This window comes from Nyctereutes procyonoides, unplaced genomic scaffold (assembly GCF_905146905.1).
Source record: "Nyctereutes procyonoides isolate TBG_1078 unplaced genomic scaffold, NYPRO_anot_genome, whole genome shotgun sequence".
NCBI lineage: Eukaryota > Metazoa > Chordata > Mammalia > Carnivora > Canidae > Nyctereutes > Nyctereutes procyonoides.
In genome coordinates, this window is record NW_026575051.1 from 6,479,238 (window position 1) to 6,491,978 (window position 12,741).

At 51.0% G+C, this 12,741-nt stretch overlaps 1 protein-coding gene across 3 annotated transcripts in view; it reads left to right on the forward strand.

Moving 5' to 3' along the window:
- CMTR1 (cap methyltransferase 1) overlaps nt 1-12,741 on the forward strand; it is a 53,389-nt gene that overhangs the window by 37,846 nt on the left and 2,802 nt on the right. The window contains exons 14-24 of one of the 3 annotated variants that reach the window (XM_055329810.1): nt 1,674-1,730; nt 2,492-2,549; nt 3,022-3,090; nt 4,067-4,198; nt 5,228-5,347; nt 5,972-6,063; nt 6,845-6,913; nt 8,103-8,150; nt 8,974-9,086; nt 9,691-9,799; nt 10,617-12,113. In XM_055329810.1, the coding sequence (XP_055185785.1) occupies nt 1,674-1,730; nt 2,492-2,549; nt 3,022-3,090; nt 4,067-4,198; nt 5,228-5,347; nt 5,972-6,063; nt 6,845-6,913; nt 8,103-8,150; nt 8,974-9,086; nt 9,691-9,799; nt 10,617-10,749 (1,000 nt within the window). In that variant the 3' untranslated portion in view covers nt 10,750-12,113. Of the gene's footprint in view, nt 1-1,673; nt 1,731-2,491; nt 2,550-3,021; nt 3,091-4,066; nt 4,199-5,224; nt 5,348-5,971; nt 6,064-6,844; nt 6,914-8,102; nt 8,151-8,973; nt 9,087-9,690; nt 9,800-10,616; nt 12,114-12,741 lie in introns of those variants that run through there. The other 2 variants (XM_055329809.1, XR_008665046.1) reach the window with 2 other exon arrangements.

The following is a 12,741-nucleotide window of genomic DNA, read 5'->3' on the forward strand; positions in this document are numbered from 1 at the left end:
CATCTTCGGGCCCCTAAGTTCACTGATCACAGATCACCATAACAAATATAATAAAAATTAAAAAGTTTGAGATATTGTGAGAATTACCAAAATGTGACATGGAGACCTGAAGTGAGCAAATGCTGTTGGGAAAATGATACCAATAGATCTGCTTGACACAAGGTTGCCACAAACCTGCAGTTTGTAAAAGATGCATTATATGTGAAGTGCAGTAATGTGTGAGGAGTAATAAAACAAGGTATGCCTATATATGTAATTAAAACTTTTTTTTTTTTTAAGTTCCTTGATATCTACTGACCTACTTACCTGTTCTGGTGTTCTTCATTCCCGCAGACCCAGGTTTCTATTTGGAATCATTTCTCTCTGGCCCAAAGAATTTCTTTTAGTCTATTTTTGTTGGGCAAGTATGCTGGAGTAATTCCTTCGGCTTTGTCTTTGGAAGTGCATTTCCCTTTCATCTTTGAAGGATATTTTCATTGGATATAGAATTTGAGGTTGGCCATGTTTCTATTTCAGCACTTGAAAGATAAAGTTCCATTGTTCTCTGTCTGCCTTGTTTCTGATGAAAAGTCAGTCATTATTCTTACTGTTTTGTGCATGCCATGTGTCCTTTTTCCTCTGACTGCTTTCAAGATTTTCCCTTTATCTTTGTTTTCAGCATGTTGACTATGATGTGTTTATGTATGGTTTTCTTTGTATTAATTCTGCTTGGGGTTCTCTGACATTGGATCTGTAGATTGATTTCATTGTTATCAGTTTGGGAAAATTCTTGGCTATTATCTTGTCAGTATTTTTGTCCTATTTTTTTTTCTGTTTCTGAGGCTCTACTTATTTGTGTTAAACTGTTTGCTATTGTCCTATAGAGCTTCAGTGCTGGTGTGTTTTTTTCACTTTTTTCTCTCTTAATGTTTCAGTTCCCAAGTTCACTGATTCTTTCCTTTGCTGTTTTCAGTCTACTGATAAGCCCATCAAAATCATTCTTCATCTCTGTTATCATATATTTTATTTCTAGAATCTTTGCTTTTTAGAAATGTGGTTTCTGTATCTCTGCTAAAATTCTTTATTTTACATGTGCATTGTACATCTTTTCTGCTAGATTCCTTAACATGTTTTCCAGTTATTTTAAGGGCTTGGTCTGATAATTCCAAGATTCCGACCATTTTCTGGGTCTTATTATGCTGTTGAATTGTTCACCCGCTTTGTAGTTGGTCACATTTTCTTGCTTTATCACATGTCACATGCTTTTTCATTTAATGCCAGACATTGTGTGTAAAAGAACATTGGGGATTAAAGTAGAAAGGGCAGCTGTTAGTATAGGTGGGTTTAGTCTGCAGTTGAACTGGGTCTGGATTTTGTTGTTGCTTTATTTAGAATTAGTTCACTACTGCTTTCATATTTTTAAGGATGGGATCAGAACTTTACTTTTAGCAGAACTTGGGAGCTGAGTGTCTGGAGGGCTTGACTCAGTTCTGCTTTATTGTAAGCCTTCAGCAGGCCCCATGTAACGGTAACTTTGGGTGTGGTCGAAGGAGTTCTCTTTCCGTCGTCCAACCCCTCTCCCCCAAATACAGATGCGCTGGCTGAACTTCTCTTTTTTGATATTTTTTGGCTGTCCTTTTGGTAATCCTTCTGAAATTAAATCATTTTTCCTCTCTCTCTCTCTCTCTCTCTAGCCACTGCAGTCTGCAGATCAAAGCTCTGGCCAAAATCCATGCCTTTGTTCAAGACACGTGAGTGTTGCCCACTCCCCAGAATTCACCTATTTCAAGGGAAGATCTTTTCATTTTGCTCCTCCCCCTAAGCTCTTCATTTATTTCAACAAACTTAATTTTAAAACATCTGCTCTTTTATCTTATATTCTGCTGTGGTCTGTGAAACATGCCAGAGAAGTATATGGCAAGAACCTTGCCCTCAAAGACTTTCTGTTTGGGCAGAGAAGAATAACCCAGGAAAAAGATACAAGAAGAGTTATTAATAGGGCATTAGAGGATGTTGAGTGGCATAGTATGAATGGAATATATAATGTTGGGGGACACAGACTAAAGAGAGATCAAAAGAAGGGAGATAGGACTGGTCCAGGAAAACCAGTCCCTTGGTAGGGGGTGAGCAGAAGCTGATTCAGCTTCCTGGGGCAGAGTGACATCCACTGGGATGGACTTAATGTGGCCTGTATCAGCAGAGAGGAGCCAGGAAGTACTGATGGGTAGTTGGGAGAAGGTTGTATGGGGAATTCTGGCATCCAGGGTGATCAGAAGGATAGTCTTCCTTCCCTTTGCTGTGGGGAGGGGAAGTGATCTCATTTTGTGTAAAACAAGTGAGTTCCCATCTTTAAGGGGCAGAGCTATGTGAGTATTGTTAGCATCCTAGGCTGAGGGCAGCGTGGGCTCTGTGTGTGGATGCACGTGTTTATTCACGTGGGCTTCCACTCTCTGGGGTTCTGAGGGGTGCACCTCTTGGAGGTTTTAATCACTTGTTGGCTTCATTTTCCCAGGACCCTGAGTGAGCCTCGGCAGGCAGAGATCCGGAAAGAGTGCCTTCGACTTTGGGGGGTGAGCATCTCCCCAACCCATTGTTGCTCCAGGACAGGGAGGCTGTAGAGACCTTAGGGTCTCCCTTGTGTGAAACCGTCTGCCTACCCTCATGACGTTCCAGAGCTGGACTTCTCAGCATTGTCAGGAGTTACCTTCTTGGCTCTTTCACTGTCAGTGTAGTCTTGCAGTTGGGTCAAAAAGGACAAGGGTGCTGGGTGACCAGGCTTCATTTTGCTGTTGGGGCTTTTACAGTAACACTGTGCACAAGAACCTCAGAGAGAAGGAAGTGGCCTCTGTGGTGTGCAGCCTCAGGGCCTGCTTTGGGGTGGTGACTGGATTATCCACATCCATCTCCTGCTTTCTAGCGTCCTTTTTTAGGTGCCATTGCCTCCTCCCCTGTCTGGACCGATCCCCTCACCTGCTTATGCTCCCACACAGCCTTCGTGGAAAGTGCATTTGAAAATCAAAGCTCTTTGCCGTCTCCTTTCAGATCCCAGACCAGGCTCGAGTTGCTCCTTCTTCCTCAGACCCCAAATCTAAGTTCTTTGAGCTAATCCAGGTAAGTTTGGTATCTGGTAAAAATAAAAAGTTAGGCCTAACTTTAGATGTGGAAGGTATGGCTGAGATCTCCCAGATGCCTGGTCTCCGTAGGGCTTGTGCAGGTACCTCCCAGGCTCTGAGGGCCTGGGTTGAGGCCACCATAGGTGGGAACCTTTGGTGTAGGGTTTTGAGTTCCCCAAGTGCCCATCGGGTTGTCTGAAGATGTGATGTTGGTGATGTGCTCAGCATTCCTCCTTGCACAAAGGGTGGGGCTGGCTGGCACTCCCTGGCAACTTCAGGGTCACATGAGATTTGCCTACAGGGGAGACAAATGTGGGATGATCTCAGGCAGGGGAGCTGGGCAGAGGGCCAAGAGGGGCTGCCAGGGGAGCTCCACAGTGGGGCTAGCCTAACCCTAGACTCCCGTTGTGTTTCTGGTAAGCTGGTCCTTGGAATTCTTGGGCTCTGTTCTTTTTTTATCACCTGACTTCCAGCTTTTCTGTGAGCTTCATTTAAATCTGGCCCAGATTGTGGGCCATTGTGCTGGTTTTGTGAGGTCAAGGACTGGAGAATGTGGTTCAAGATGACCTCAAAAGAGTAGCATATGTACATTTTCCTGAGTGGGGTGGAGAGGTCATTTAACCATCCTCAGACCTACTGATCAGAACTACTGATGAGTCCTCACCTTCAGTTTGATTGAAGGGGTGGCTTTTATATTCTGGTGACATTTCCTTATAGCTCTGGTAAATTGATCTGTACTCAGGGACTCAGTGTTCTTTCCCTTCCCAGCCTCTCCTAATAGGTCTTAAAAGGAACATTCCAAGCAGATGGAATTAGATCCCAGTTAATGCATGGTTAGGTAGAGCAGGGGGTGCAGGGGGGCATGTTTTAGCAAGTGCTTCCTGTCCCTCGCCTCTCCCGGCCTGCCCCCTCCCATACTGAGCGCCTGTCCCTTCCCCCAACTCAGCCATGTTTTCTCTGACCTGGGGCTGCAGGGCACTGAGATTGACATCTTCAGCTATAAGCCCACGCTGCTCACCTCCAAAACCCTGGAGAAGATCCGTCCAGTGCTGGACTACCGCTGCATGGTGTCTGGCAGTGAGCAGAAGTTCCTCATCGGCCTGGGGGTGAGTCTGCTGCTGGCTTCCTATCAAGTAGTTGGGATGGTAGAGCCTTGGTCTATGTTTGTGGGAGTCTGGACAGCTGCCTGCCACACTTAGTGCATGTTCTCTTAGCGCCAGGGAGCCGAGGCTTAGATCCCAGGAAAGGTATTTCTTAAAGCTTCACTTCCTTTCTTCCTCTGAGTTAGCCAGGTGTCATTCATCCATTTAGTTTTTCATTTATTCACACATTTGCCTAATCATCTCTGCATTGCTCCTTTTCTTGTGATATTAAGCTTCCCAGGCTAGCAGGATGGTCAGTAGGCTAATGTGGCTTGAATCCATGCAGCCATTTCTTTGCAGTGCTTCCCTCATCATCTCATCTTGCTCTGGAGCCCTTGGAGTCTAAGATGAGGGAAAACCTTGGCAATTTTTAAATTTTTTTGAGAGGGCATGTGTGTGAGTGAAGGGCAGGGATGGGTAGGGGGGATAGAGAATCTCAAGCAGGCTCCACACCCAGGGCTGAGCCCAACAATATCATGACCCTGAGATCATGACCTGAGCAGAAACAGAGTCAGCCGCTTAATTGCCTGAGCCACCCAGGCACCCCAAGCGTTGGCAGTTCTGTATCTTAATTGGGTAAAGTTATGATTGCTCTTGTCTTTCCACTCTGTGTTGTATCTCTGTGGGGCTTTATCTCTGTTCCCTTACTGCGTTCTCTCACACTTTATCTTTCTACTGCTGCCCTCCCTCCCCAGCTTGCTGGACCCTTCTGCAAGCTCATCTCAGAGATGTCCCAAGCTTGATCTTTCCTGAGGGCCACTCATCATGGATGTAGTCCTTTGGAATGGTGCCCTGGGCCTGTTCCCGACCACCAAGACCACCAGATCCCTGTTGCTGAAGTAGAACTGGCTAGTCTCTTCTAGACATTTTCTGCTGACATTTCCCAGCCCTGTCAGCTTATAGCTGCCAACTAAGAGCCCTTCTGAGAACTGAGCCTCTCAGCCCTTGCTCTCCATGCCTGCCTGATGGGGCCGTTTCTTTCTGCCCTAGAAGTCTCAGATTTACACGTGGGATGGCCGCCAGTCAGATCGCTGGGTCAAGCTGGACCTGAAGACGGAGCTACCCCGGGATACTCTGCTGTCGGTGGAGATCGTCCATGAGCTGAAAGGGGAGGTCAGAGGTGGTTCTGTTCACGTGTCTGGTCCTGCCAGCTAAGCTGTATAGCTAAGCTCCTCCTGAGTTAACTGGGTTACCTTGTATGTGGTACTAAACAGGGCCCAGAGCTGGGGGAAGGCTTTATAATGATTCCTTCTCCTCCAGTAGTTGCTCTAAACTCTGATATGTTCAGGTAGGAAGGACCACAGTCTTCATGTGTGTAAGAGGGATCTCCATCATCTGTGGGCATCGAGGGCCCCAGTGGGCCTGCTGGGTATTTTTTGGCTGCTGATTTTGTTTTTACCAGGGACCCCTTGAGCTTTGGCCATTACAGCCAAACAGGTGACTTTCAGAACAGTCTGTGGGAACAGTTGACAGGATTGGGAAGCTAGGCCCCGGCTGGAGCGCCATGGCAGCCGCCTCTCACTGAGCCCCAGGGGCTCATCCCCTGGAGCCTCAGATCTCTGCTAGAAGTCTGGGCCAGTGTGGTGCTGAGAATGAGCTGGGAAGGCAAGAGAAATACCCTGTTTAGAGTCTTTCCCTTCCTCGGCTAGAAGTAGAATGGAGGCCAGCATGCCATAGTGGGCAGAGTGGGCCCCAGGCCAGTGCCTGGCCAGGTGGGCAGTGTACTTATCCTTCTAGGGGAAGGCCCAGCGGAAGATTAGTGCCATCCACATCCTTGACGTCCTCGTGCTGAACGGCAGCGACGTGCGGGAGCAGCACTTTAACCAGCGGTTTGACCTGGACCCTGGGGTGGGAGGGTGGGGTAGGCCAGGGCAGCTCTGTGGCAGCAGCCTCGGGGGCTTGGCCCCTCACCCAGGCCTTCTCTGCCTGAGGATGTCCTTTGCTTCCCTTTCCCACCCATTAGCTGCTTCCAGGGGCAGGGTGAGGAATTAGTATTGGCGCATAGTTTGCTAGGCCTTGGGCCCTGATTGCTATAGATACCAGCACCCTCCATTTTACCATAGCTGTTCAGATCGAGTGATGTTTGTGTTACGGTTGAGCAAGAGGATAACCTTAGGGCAAGAGGAAGGGTCTCTGAAGAACATGTCTTAAGCATGGGTGGACCTAGTTAAGTCTGTTCATCTGGATCCCTTTTGCGTGTGGATGGATGCCTAAATCAGTTGTTAGAAGGGAGGAAGGGAACATCGCTGCAGTGATGCTGACCTCACTCCTAAGTTGCTTCTTCCTGTGGGTGTGATGTGCTATCACTGGGGTGGGGTGAGTGGACATACACAGTAAATGTGATGTTTGAAGTTCGAGTGGAGGGGCTGAGCCCAGCTCAAGGCACACTTCAGGAAAGCCTACCGAGATGTCGCAAACTTGGTGTTGGAATCCAGGAGAGGGAGGGCTCGTAAAGATGTTAGTGGAGAAGGGCAGGGCGGGTTTCCTGGGGTAGGAGTGCTGCGTCTTGGAGCACTTCTAAATGTCCTCCCTCACTGCTGTCGTGGAAATGCCCTGGGCTGGTGGTGGAGGCCTTTTGCTTGCCTCTGAGAGACTCTGTTTGAACCGTAGCATTCAGCTTGCTGAGAAATTTGTGAAAGCGGTTTCCAAGCCCAGTCGACCTGACATGAATCCCATCAGGTGAGCATATGGTCTCTCCCTCCAAAGCCCAGCTCCCCATTGCTGCTTTCTGGTCACTGCCTGCTTCCCCATCCTGTGGGGGATGGGAGAGCTCAGGACAGGGGACCAGGCAAGGTTGGCTTTCTACAGATAAGACTACCCTCCATGAGTGTGAATTGTTTGGGGTGGGGGGTGGGCACTAGGATTAGTGTCTCCTTCACCCTAGGGCCTCTCCAGCCTAGTCCCAGTGGGCCAACCTCAGAGAAGAGATTCATTCCTAGGGGATAAGGTGTCCCCATTTAAGATGCACGTGCTCCTGGGAGCGCTTGCACCCCTTGTGAATCGCATATTCACGCTTGAATGTCGTTAGCATATCACATGGTCTTTCCATTTTTCTCAGGTAAGAAAAGGGTGCTGAGGGAATGTGAACTTTTGAACATGAAAAAGAGAAAGTTTGTTGCCATGTTAGTGTGATGGTTCCAGGCATTTGAGGGAGGAGAGGAGGATGTGAGCAGTCAGGGAGCCAACAGATGGAGAACAGGCTTTGCAGGCTGTGTCCAAATCAGAGGTTACTACTTTTGGGGCTTCATAGGACTAGAGACCAAGGTGTTTTTTACACGTGATGTAAATGTCCAGTCAGCCTGGTCCTGAGGGGCACCTCCCAGGCACCCTTCCTGTGCTGGTTGTGGTGGCTTTTGGGTCTCTGGGGATCTTATCTTACCCAGGAGCAGTTTCAAAGACATATTCCAGGGCTCCCAGAGGTGGAGTCCTGTACTTGGGTTGGGGTCCCCTGCCCCCTATGGTAAAAGACCTGTTAAGACTGTTTGGAAGGAACGCTGCTACAAGAACCCCTAAGACCCATGGTGACGGATCTGGACAGAGCCTGGACCTTGGTGCTCTGGCCCTTGGTGATGGTGAGGATGGCCTGGGGTGGGAATCCAGCAGAGACAGCTTTGCATCAGACCATGCTCTGCTTTCTTCTATAAGCATAGTGGTGCTCCCCAGTGGCCCTGGGGTGGGACCAACGCAGTGTTTGGTAGCTCTGAGCTATGGCAGGTCTGTGAGGGACAGCAGTGAACCTGGCCAGGGGTCCTCATTCTGGTGGGTTGCAGGTACCCAGGCCAGAAGCAGCAGCTTCCTGCCTCCCAGCTGCTGCCAGACAAGAACGTCCTCCCTGCAGCCCTCAGGAACTCTCTCTCTCTCCACACAGGGTGAAGGAGGTATACAGGCTGGAGGAGATGGAGAAGATTTTTGTCAGGTGAGTGACTCCCTTAGTTCAGGATTTCAGAGGAGTATTCTTTTGCAGAGCTGGGTTGTGGGGGAGGCAGTGAGTTGGCCCTGACAGACTGCCTCTAACCCCACCGCTACAGCCAAGAGCCCCCCAGCTGAGAGCTGATTCAGCACCCTGTCAGGAGGGGAGCAGGCGAGTGTGCGCCAGGCAGAAATACGGGCTCATTGATGCTGTAATAGTTACGATTGTCCCTGTGAGGGGCAAAGCAGCAAGCTGCTTGAAACGCTGTAAATCCCAGCTCCTGGTGCTGACAGAGAAATTGAGCCTGGAGGGGTAGAGGGGGCATGACTGCTTCCTCGCATTCTTAGCACTGTGCAGGGGGCTCTGATCTGTGGGTCTCATCCTGGGTTGAGACCCAGTGGGTGGCCAATGTGGCCATGGGAGCCCGGCCAGGTCCCCTGGTCTCATGTTAACTCCTCAGTGGCCACTGTGATGCCTTTGGTGGTGGACTGAAGGCCCAGTGGCACCTCTGGTCTCAGGTCTTACCTTACTGGTGTCACCCTATGGCCCCTTCCCCACTGAAGACAGCAGCAGCAGAGCAGGGGCATCCATCACTTTCCTGCCTCCATTGTTTAGTTGAGAGTTTAGAGCCCAAGTCCTACATCTAACTCTGTGCAAACTCTCTTGCTGTGTAGCCTGGAGCAACTCATGTCTCTGCCTCAGTTTATGTTGAGCTGAGATAAAATGCTGTGGGTGGTGGGACTATTAGCCAGAGACTAATGTGAGGGCGTACGTGCTCACTCGCTCTCACGTACTCACACTCCCTGTGTACTCACCTCGGGGGAATCAGGTTAGAAATGAAGATCATCAAGGGCTCCAGTGGCACTCCGAAGCTCAGCTACACAGGGCGGGATGACCGGCACTTTGTGCCCACCGGCCTCTACATCGTCAGGACGGTGAATGGTAGGTGACAAGTGTTCCCTGACCTCCTTCCCACAGCCAGGGAGACTGGCCCAGACCCTGACTGAGCCTGCTCCGGTACATAGTGGCCAGCTGGCATGTCTTGGAGGTGTATGTTGGAGCGGGGACCATGTTTCCCGAGCCTCTTCTGTTCCTTGGTGGGTCCTCGGCGTTGGGTTGGGGCTGGGGAGAGAGGACCCCAACTGCTCTGTGTATACATGGTGTCTTCATGGCAGGAAAAGGACCTTCTCAGGGGGCACCAGATGCAGGAAGTTTTAAGCTTGGCCATTTGCATCTTTTGTACTGTCCCTTTTCTTCAGCACCCTTTGGCTAACAGAGCCCTGCCTCTGCCGGGGTCCCAGAGTCGTCGCCCGGGTGGCAGGTTGGCAGGACTGGGATGGGGTTGCTGAGAGGTAATGATCTCCGATGTCCTCCTTGACCCCTGTGGACTGGTGATTAAGGCTGCGTCCTCACAGGCCATTCTCTACTGGCTTTCTGGGACAAGAATGGAAGAACAGGAGCACAGAAAGACCCACCCCTACGCTGGCCTGCCCGTCCCCTGTGAATAATTTGTCCTTTTTGGCCTTTCCCCTCTTCTTTCTGTCAGAGCCGTGGACTATGGGATTCAGCAAAAGCTTCAAGAGGAAGTTCTTCTACAACAAGAAAACCAAGATCTCTACCTTTGACCTCCCTGCAGACTCCATTGCCCCATTTCAGTAAGTGGTCCTCCTTCATGCCTTCCCCCTCTGCAGTTTCTGGTGCTCCTGCCAAGATGCCAGCCCTCTCGGGGCACACCCCAAGTCCCGAGAAAGATGGCTGCCCAACCAGGTGCTCCCCTGAACATGTACCGGGCTCCTCCCAAGGGTGGGGATATGGCCCCCCCTAAGGTGTGGCCCCCTTCTGCGTAGAAGCTCAGTGAGAGGTGAGTGATGCTAGGACCTGCTGTGATGGTTGGGGTCCCAGGTGGGCAGCCCCTTGGAGCAACCACTGCTTACATGACTTTCTGGTACTGGCCTGGTAGTGGAAACATACTGAGGACCTGCATGCAGCCCTGTCCCTTGCGACTCAAGGTCCTAGTCATACCTCATGAGGACCTATGTCCATTTGCAGGATTGTTAAGTCATAGGTTTTGACAGCAGCCAGCAGCCCTAATGTGCTTATAACTAGCCACTGACAATAGTTTCTGTTGCCACACTATACGGTTTTATTAAAGCAGCAGTCAGATACACCAGGAATATCAGTAATTGTAGGTAGGAATCCTGTTGGACATAATCAGCAGCAGCAGCTTTTTGTTGGGAAAAGCTGGTTCTGGAAGGCAGGGAGGAGGAACTAGGGCCTACTGGGTATCTTTTGGCTGCCAGAGGGAAGACCCTTAATTGGAGTCAGATGAACTTCCTCCCTGCTGACCCCACCTGACCTGACTCCTAAGAACCAACTCACTAAATCGTGGTCACTGGGGCTGGGGTGGTGATCTTTTGGTCCTGCTCCACCTGGGTGCAGCCCTCTGACCTCCTTTCTCTTCCTTCTCCCCAGCATCTGTTACTATGGCAGGCTCTTCTGGGAGTGGGGGGATGGCATCCGTGTGCATGACTCCCAGAAGCCCCAGGACCCAGACAAGCTGTCCAAGGAAGATGTCCTCTCGTTCATCCAGACACACAGCGCCTGAGGGTGTGGGGGTGCCCACCCCTGTTGAATGACCTGTTGTTCTTTGAGTCAGGGCGCTCTGCCTGGGGCTCACAGTACCGGTTTTTTCCTCTTCTAGGAAAGGGCCTGGGGAGCACAGTCACTGCAGCCTGGCCATAAGGGGTGGGAGGTGGTGGTGGTCTCTCCATTCTCCCTGAAGAACTCAGTTAGGGACCTTCAGTGGACGCTCATGTTTCTTCTGGGACACCTTTCAGACTTCCCTTCCCAGAGGCCTGCCTGGGAACAGTCTTCCCTGCCAGGGCTCAGCCTGAAGGATGCTGCTCCTACAGCGGGTTTGAGGTTAGGGCCCAGGGAAAGTGCGGCCAGTGGAGGACGTGTCAGAGGACAGCAGGGTCTTGGCTCTGCCATTCTCTCTTGTATCCTGTAGACTCACTTTTCTGAGTTCCATGCACTGCCCTGAGGGTGGCCACGCTCCTGCTCTGCCCAACTTTTTATTGGGCCAACCCTGAGTGGGTGTAGGCCAGGGGCAGCTCCTGTACAAATCAAGGTTTTGTTTCTTTGAACTTGCTCTGTTTTGATGCCAACCTGGAGAAGATTTTGTCTTCTCTTTGACCCCTGTCCTGGTCTTCCCTGGAGTTCCTCCCAGCCGGACCTCTGACAGTCCCGCAGGCCGGGAAAGGGAGGCATGTGGGCCACACATCCCTGACACTGCATCACAACACAGGTAGTGTCTTGGTAGTGGGTGTGACTGCCTCCTGGGGTTGTAGAGCTTTCCTGGACCCCATCCCCTCTTGGTCTGAACCTTGGGCAGCTCTAAAAGAGGAAGCAGCCTTGAAGACCTGCCTTTTTTTTTTCTATGCCCCAGAGAAGGGGCCCCCTGGCAACATGGGGTACCCCTGGGGCGGGGTCACACCTGGCCCTTTGGCAATCATGGCACCCCTATTTGCCACAGCCACTTTGCTAACCCTTCCCTTCCCCAATAGGAAGTACAGTCACTTTTGTTTGTCCTTTTGTGGTCACTCCGTTTCCTGTCTTGGCAGGGGGGGGGAAGAGGGGAAGCTGGGCGCAGTAGCTTTGGGTGGGGGAGGGCACCTGTGGTTTTTAATGGGAAATACCTCTCAGAGATGCTCCTATGGGCTCCCTAGAGCCCCATCCCAGTGCTAGGGTGGTTTCCATGGAGATAGGGCACTGAGATTCTCCAAGAGGTTGGAACGGACTCTACCTCGGGGCGGGGGGGGGGGGGGGGGTGTCTCCAGCCAGCATCCAGCCCCTCCCTGCCCCCAGGTTGGCGGCAGCACCGCTGAGAAAGCTGTATTTCCACCCAGTTCTGGGTATATCAGTGTGTCTTGCAGAATCTTGGATCATTAAAGATAAACATATTTTTAATGCCTGTGTGGCTCTGTGCTGGGGCTATTGCTGTTTGTCCTTGGTGCTGTGTGGTCTGGGATTGGCTTGGATGAAACTGCTTGGGCTGGAGAAGGGGGGAAGCTCTGCTTAAGAGGGGAAAAAGAAAAAAAAGAAAAAGAAAAAGCAGGCTGGTTTATTCAGAGCCTGTGCCAAGTTCCTGGGCCCTGCAGGCCCTGCTGCTTGCTGCCAGAGAGGGGTCCAGGAAGAGTCCAGAAACTATGCAGCTCCTGTTGGAAGCAGGAACTGGAGAATGAATGAACCTATAGCCAGTGGGGCAGGGAGGCACCTTCCGCCTCCTTCACATAAATCACATGGCTCACTCCATGGTGGCACTGTGACAGTCCAGGATCAGTCTGTGTGACTAAAATAACAGAGGCGTCAGACCAATTAGTGTCACTAGACTGGAGGAAGAGAGAGAGGGAGAGACGGTTTTGCTGACCCCTGGCCTGCCTCCCCTCCGTTCTGGGCCTGCACTGGCGGGGGAGGGTGTGGGGGGTGCCGTACTTGGGGTGAGGCCTGAAGGTGCTGATGGCGCCTCCCTCTCAGCTCAGGGCTAGAGCTTCTCTGCAGCTCTGCAGCTCCACAGCTCCGGTGCTGGCCTCCTACA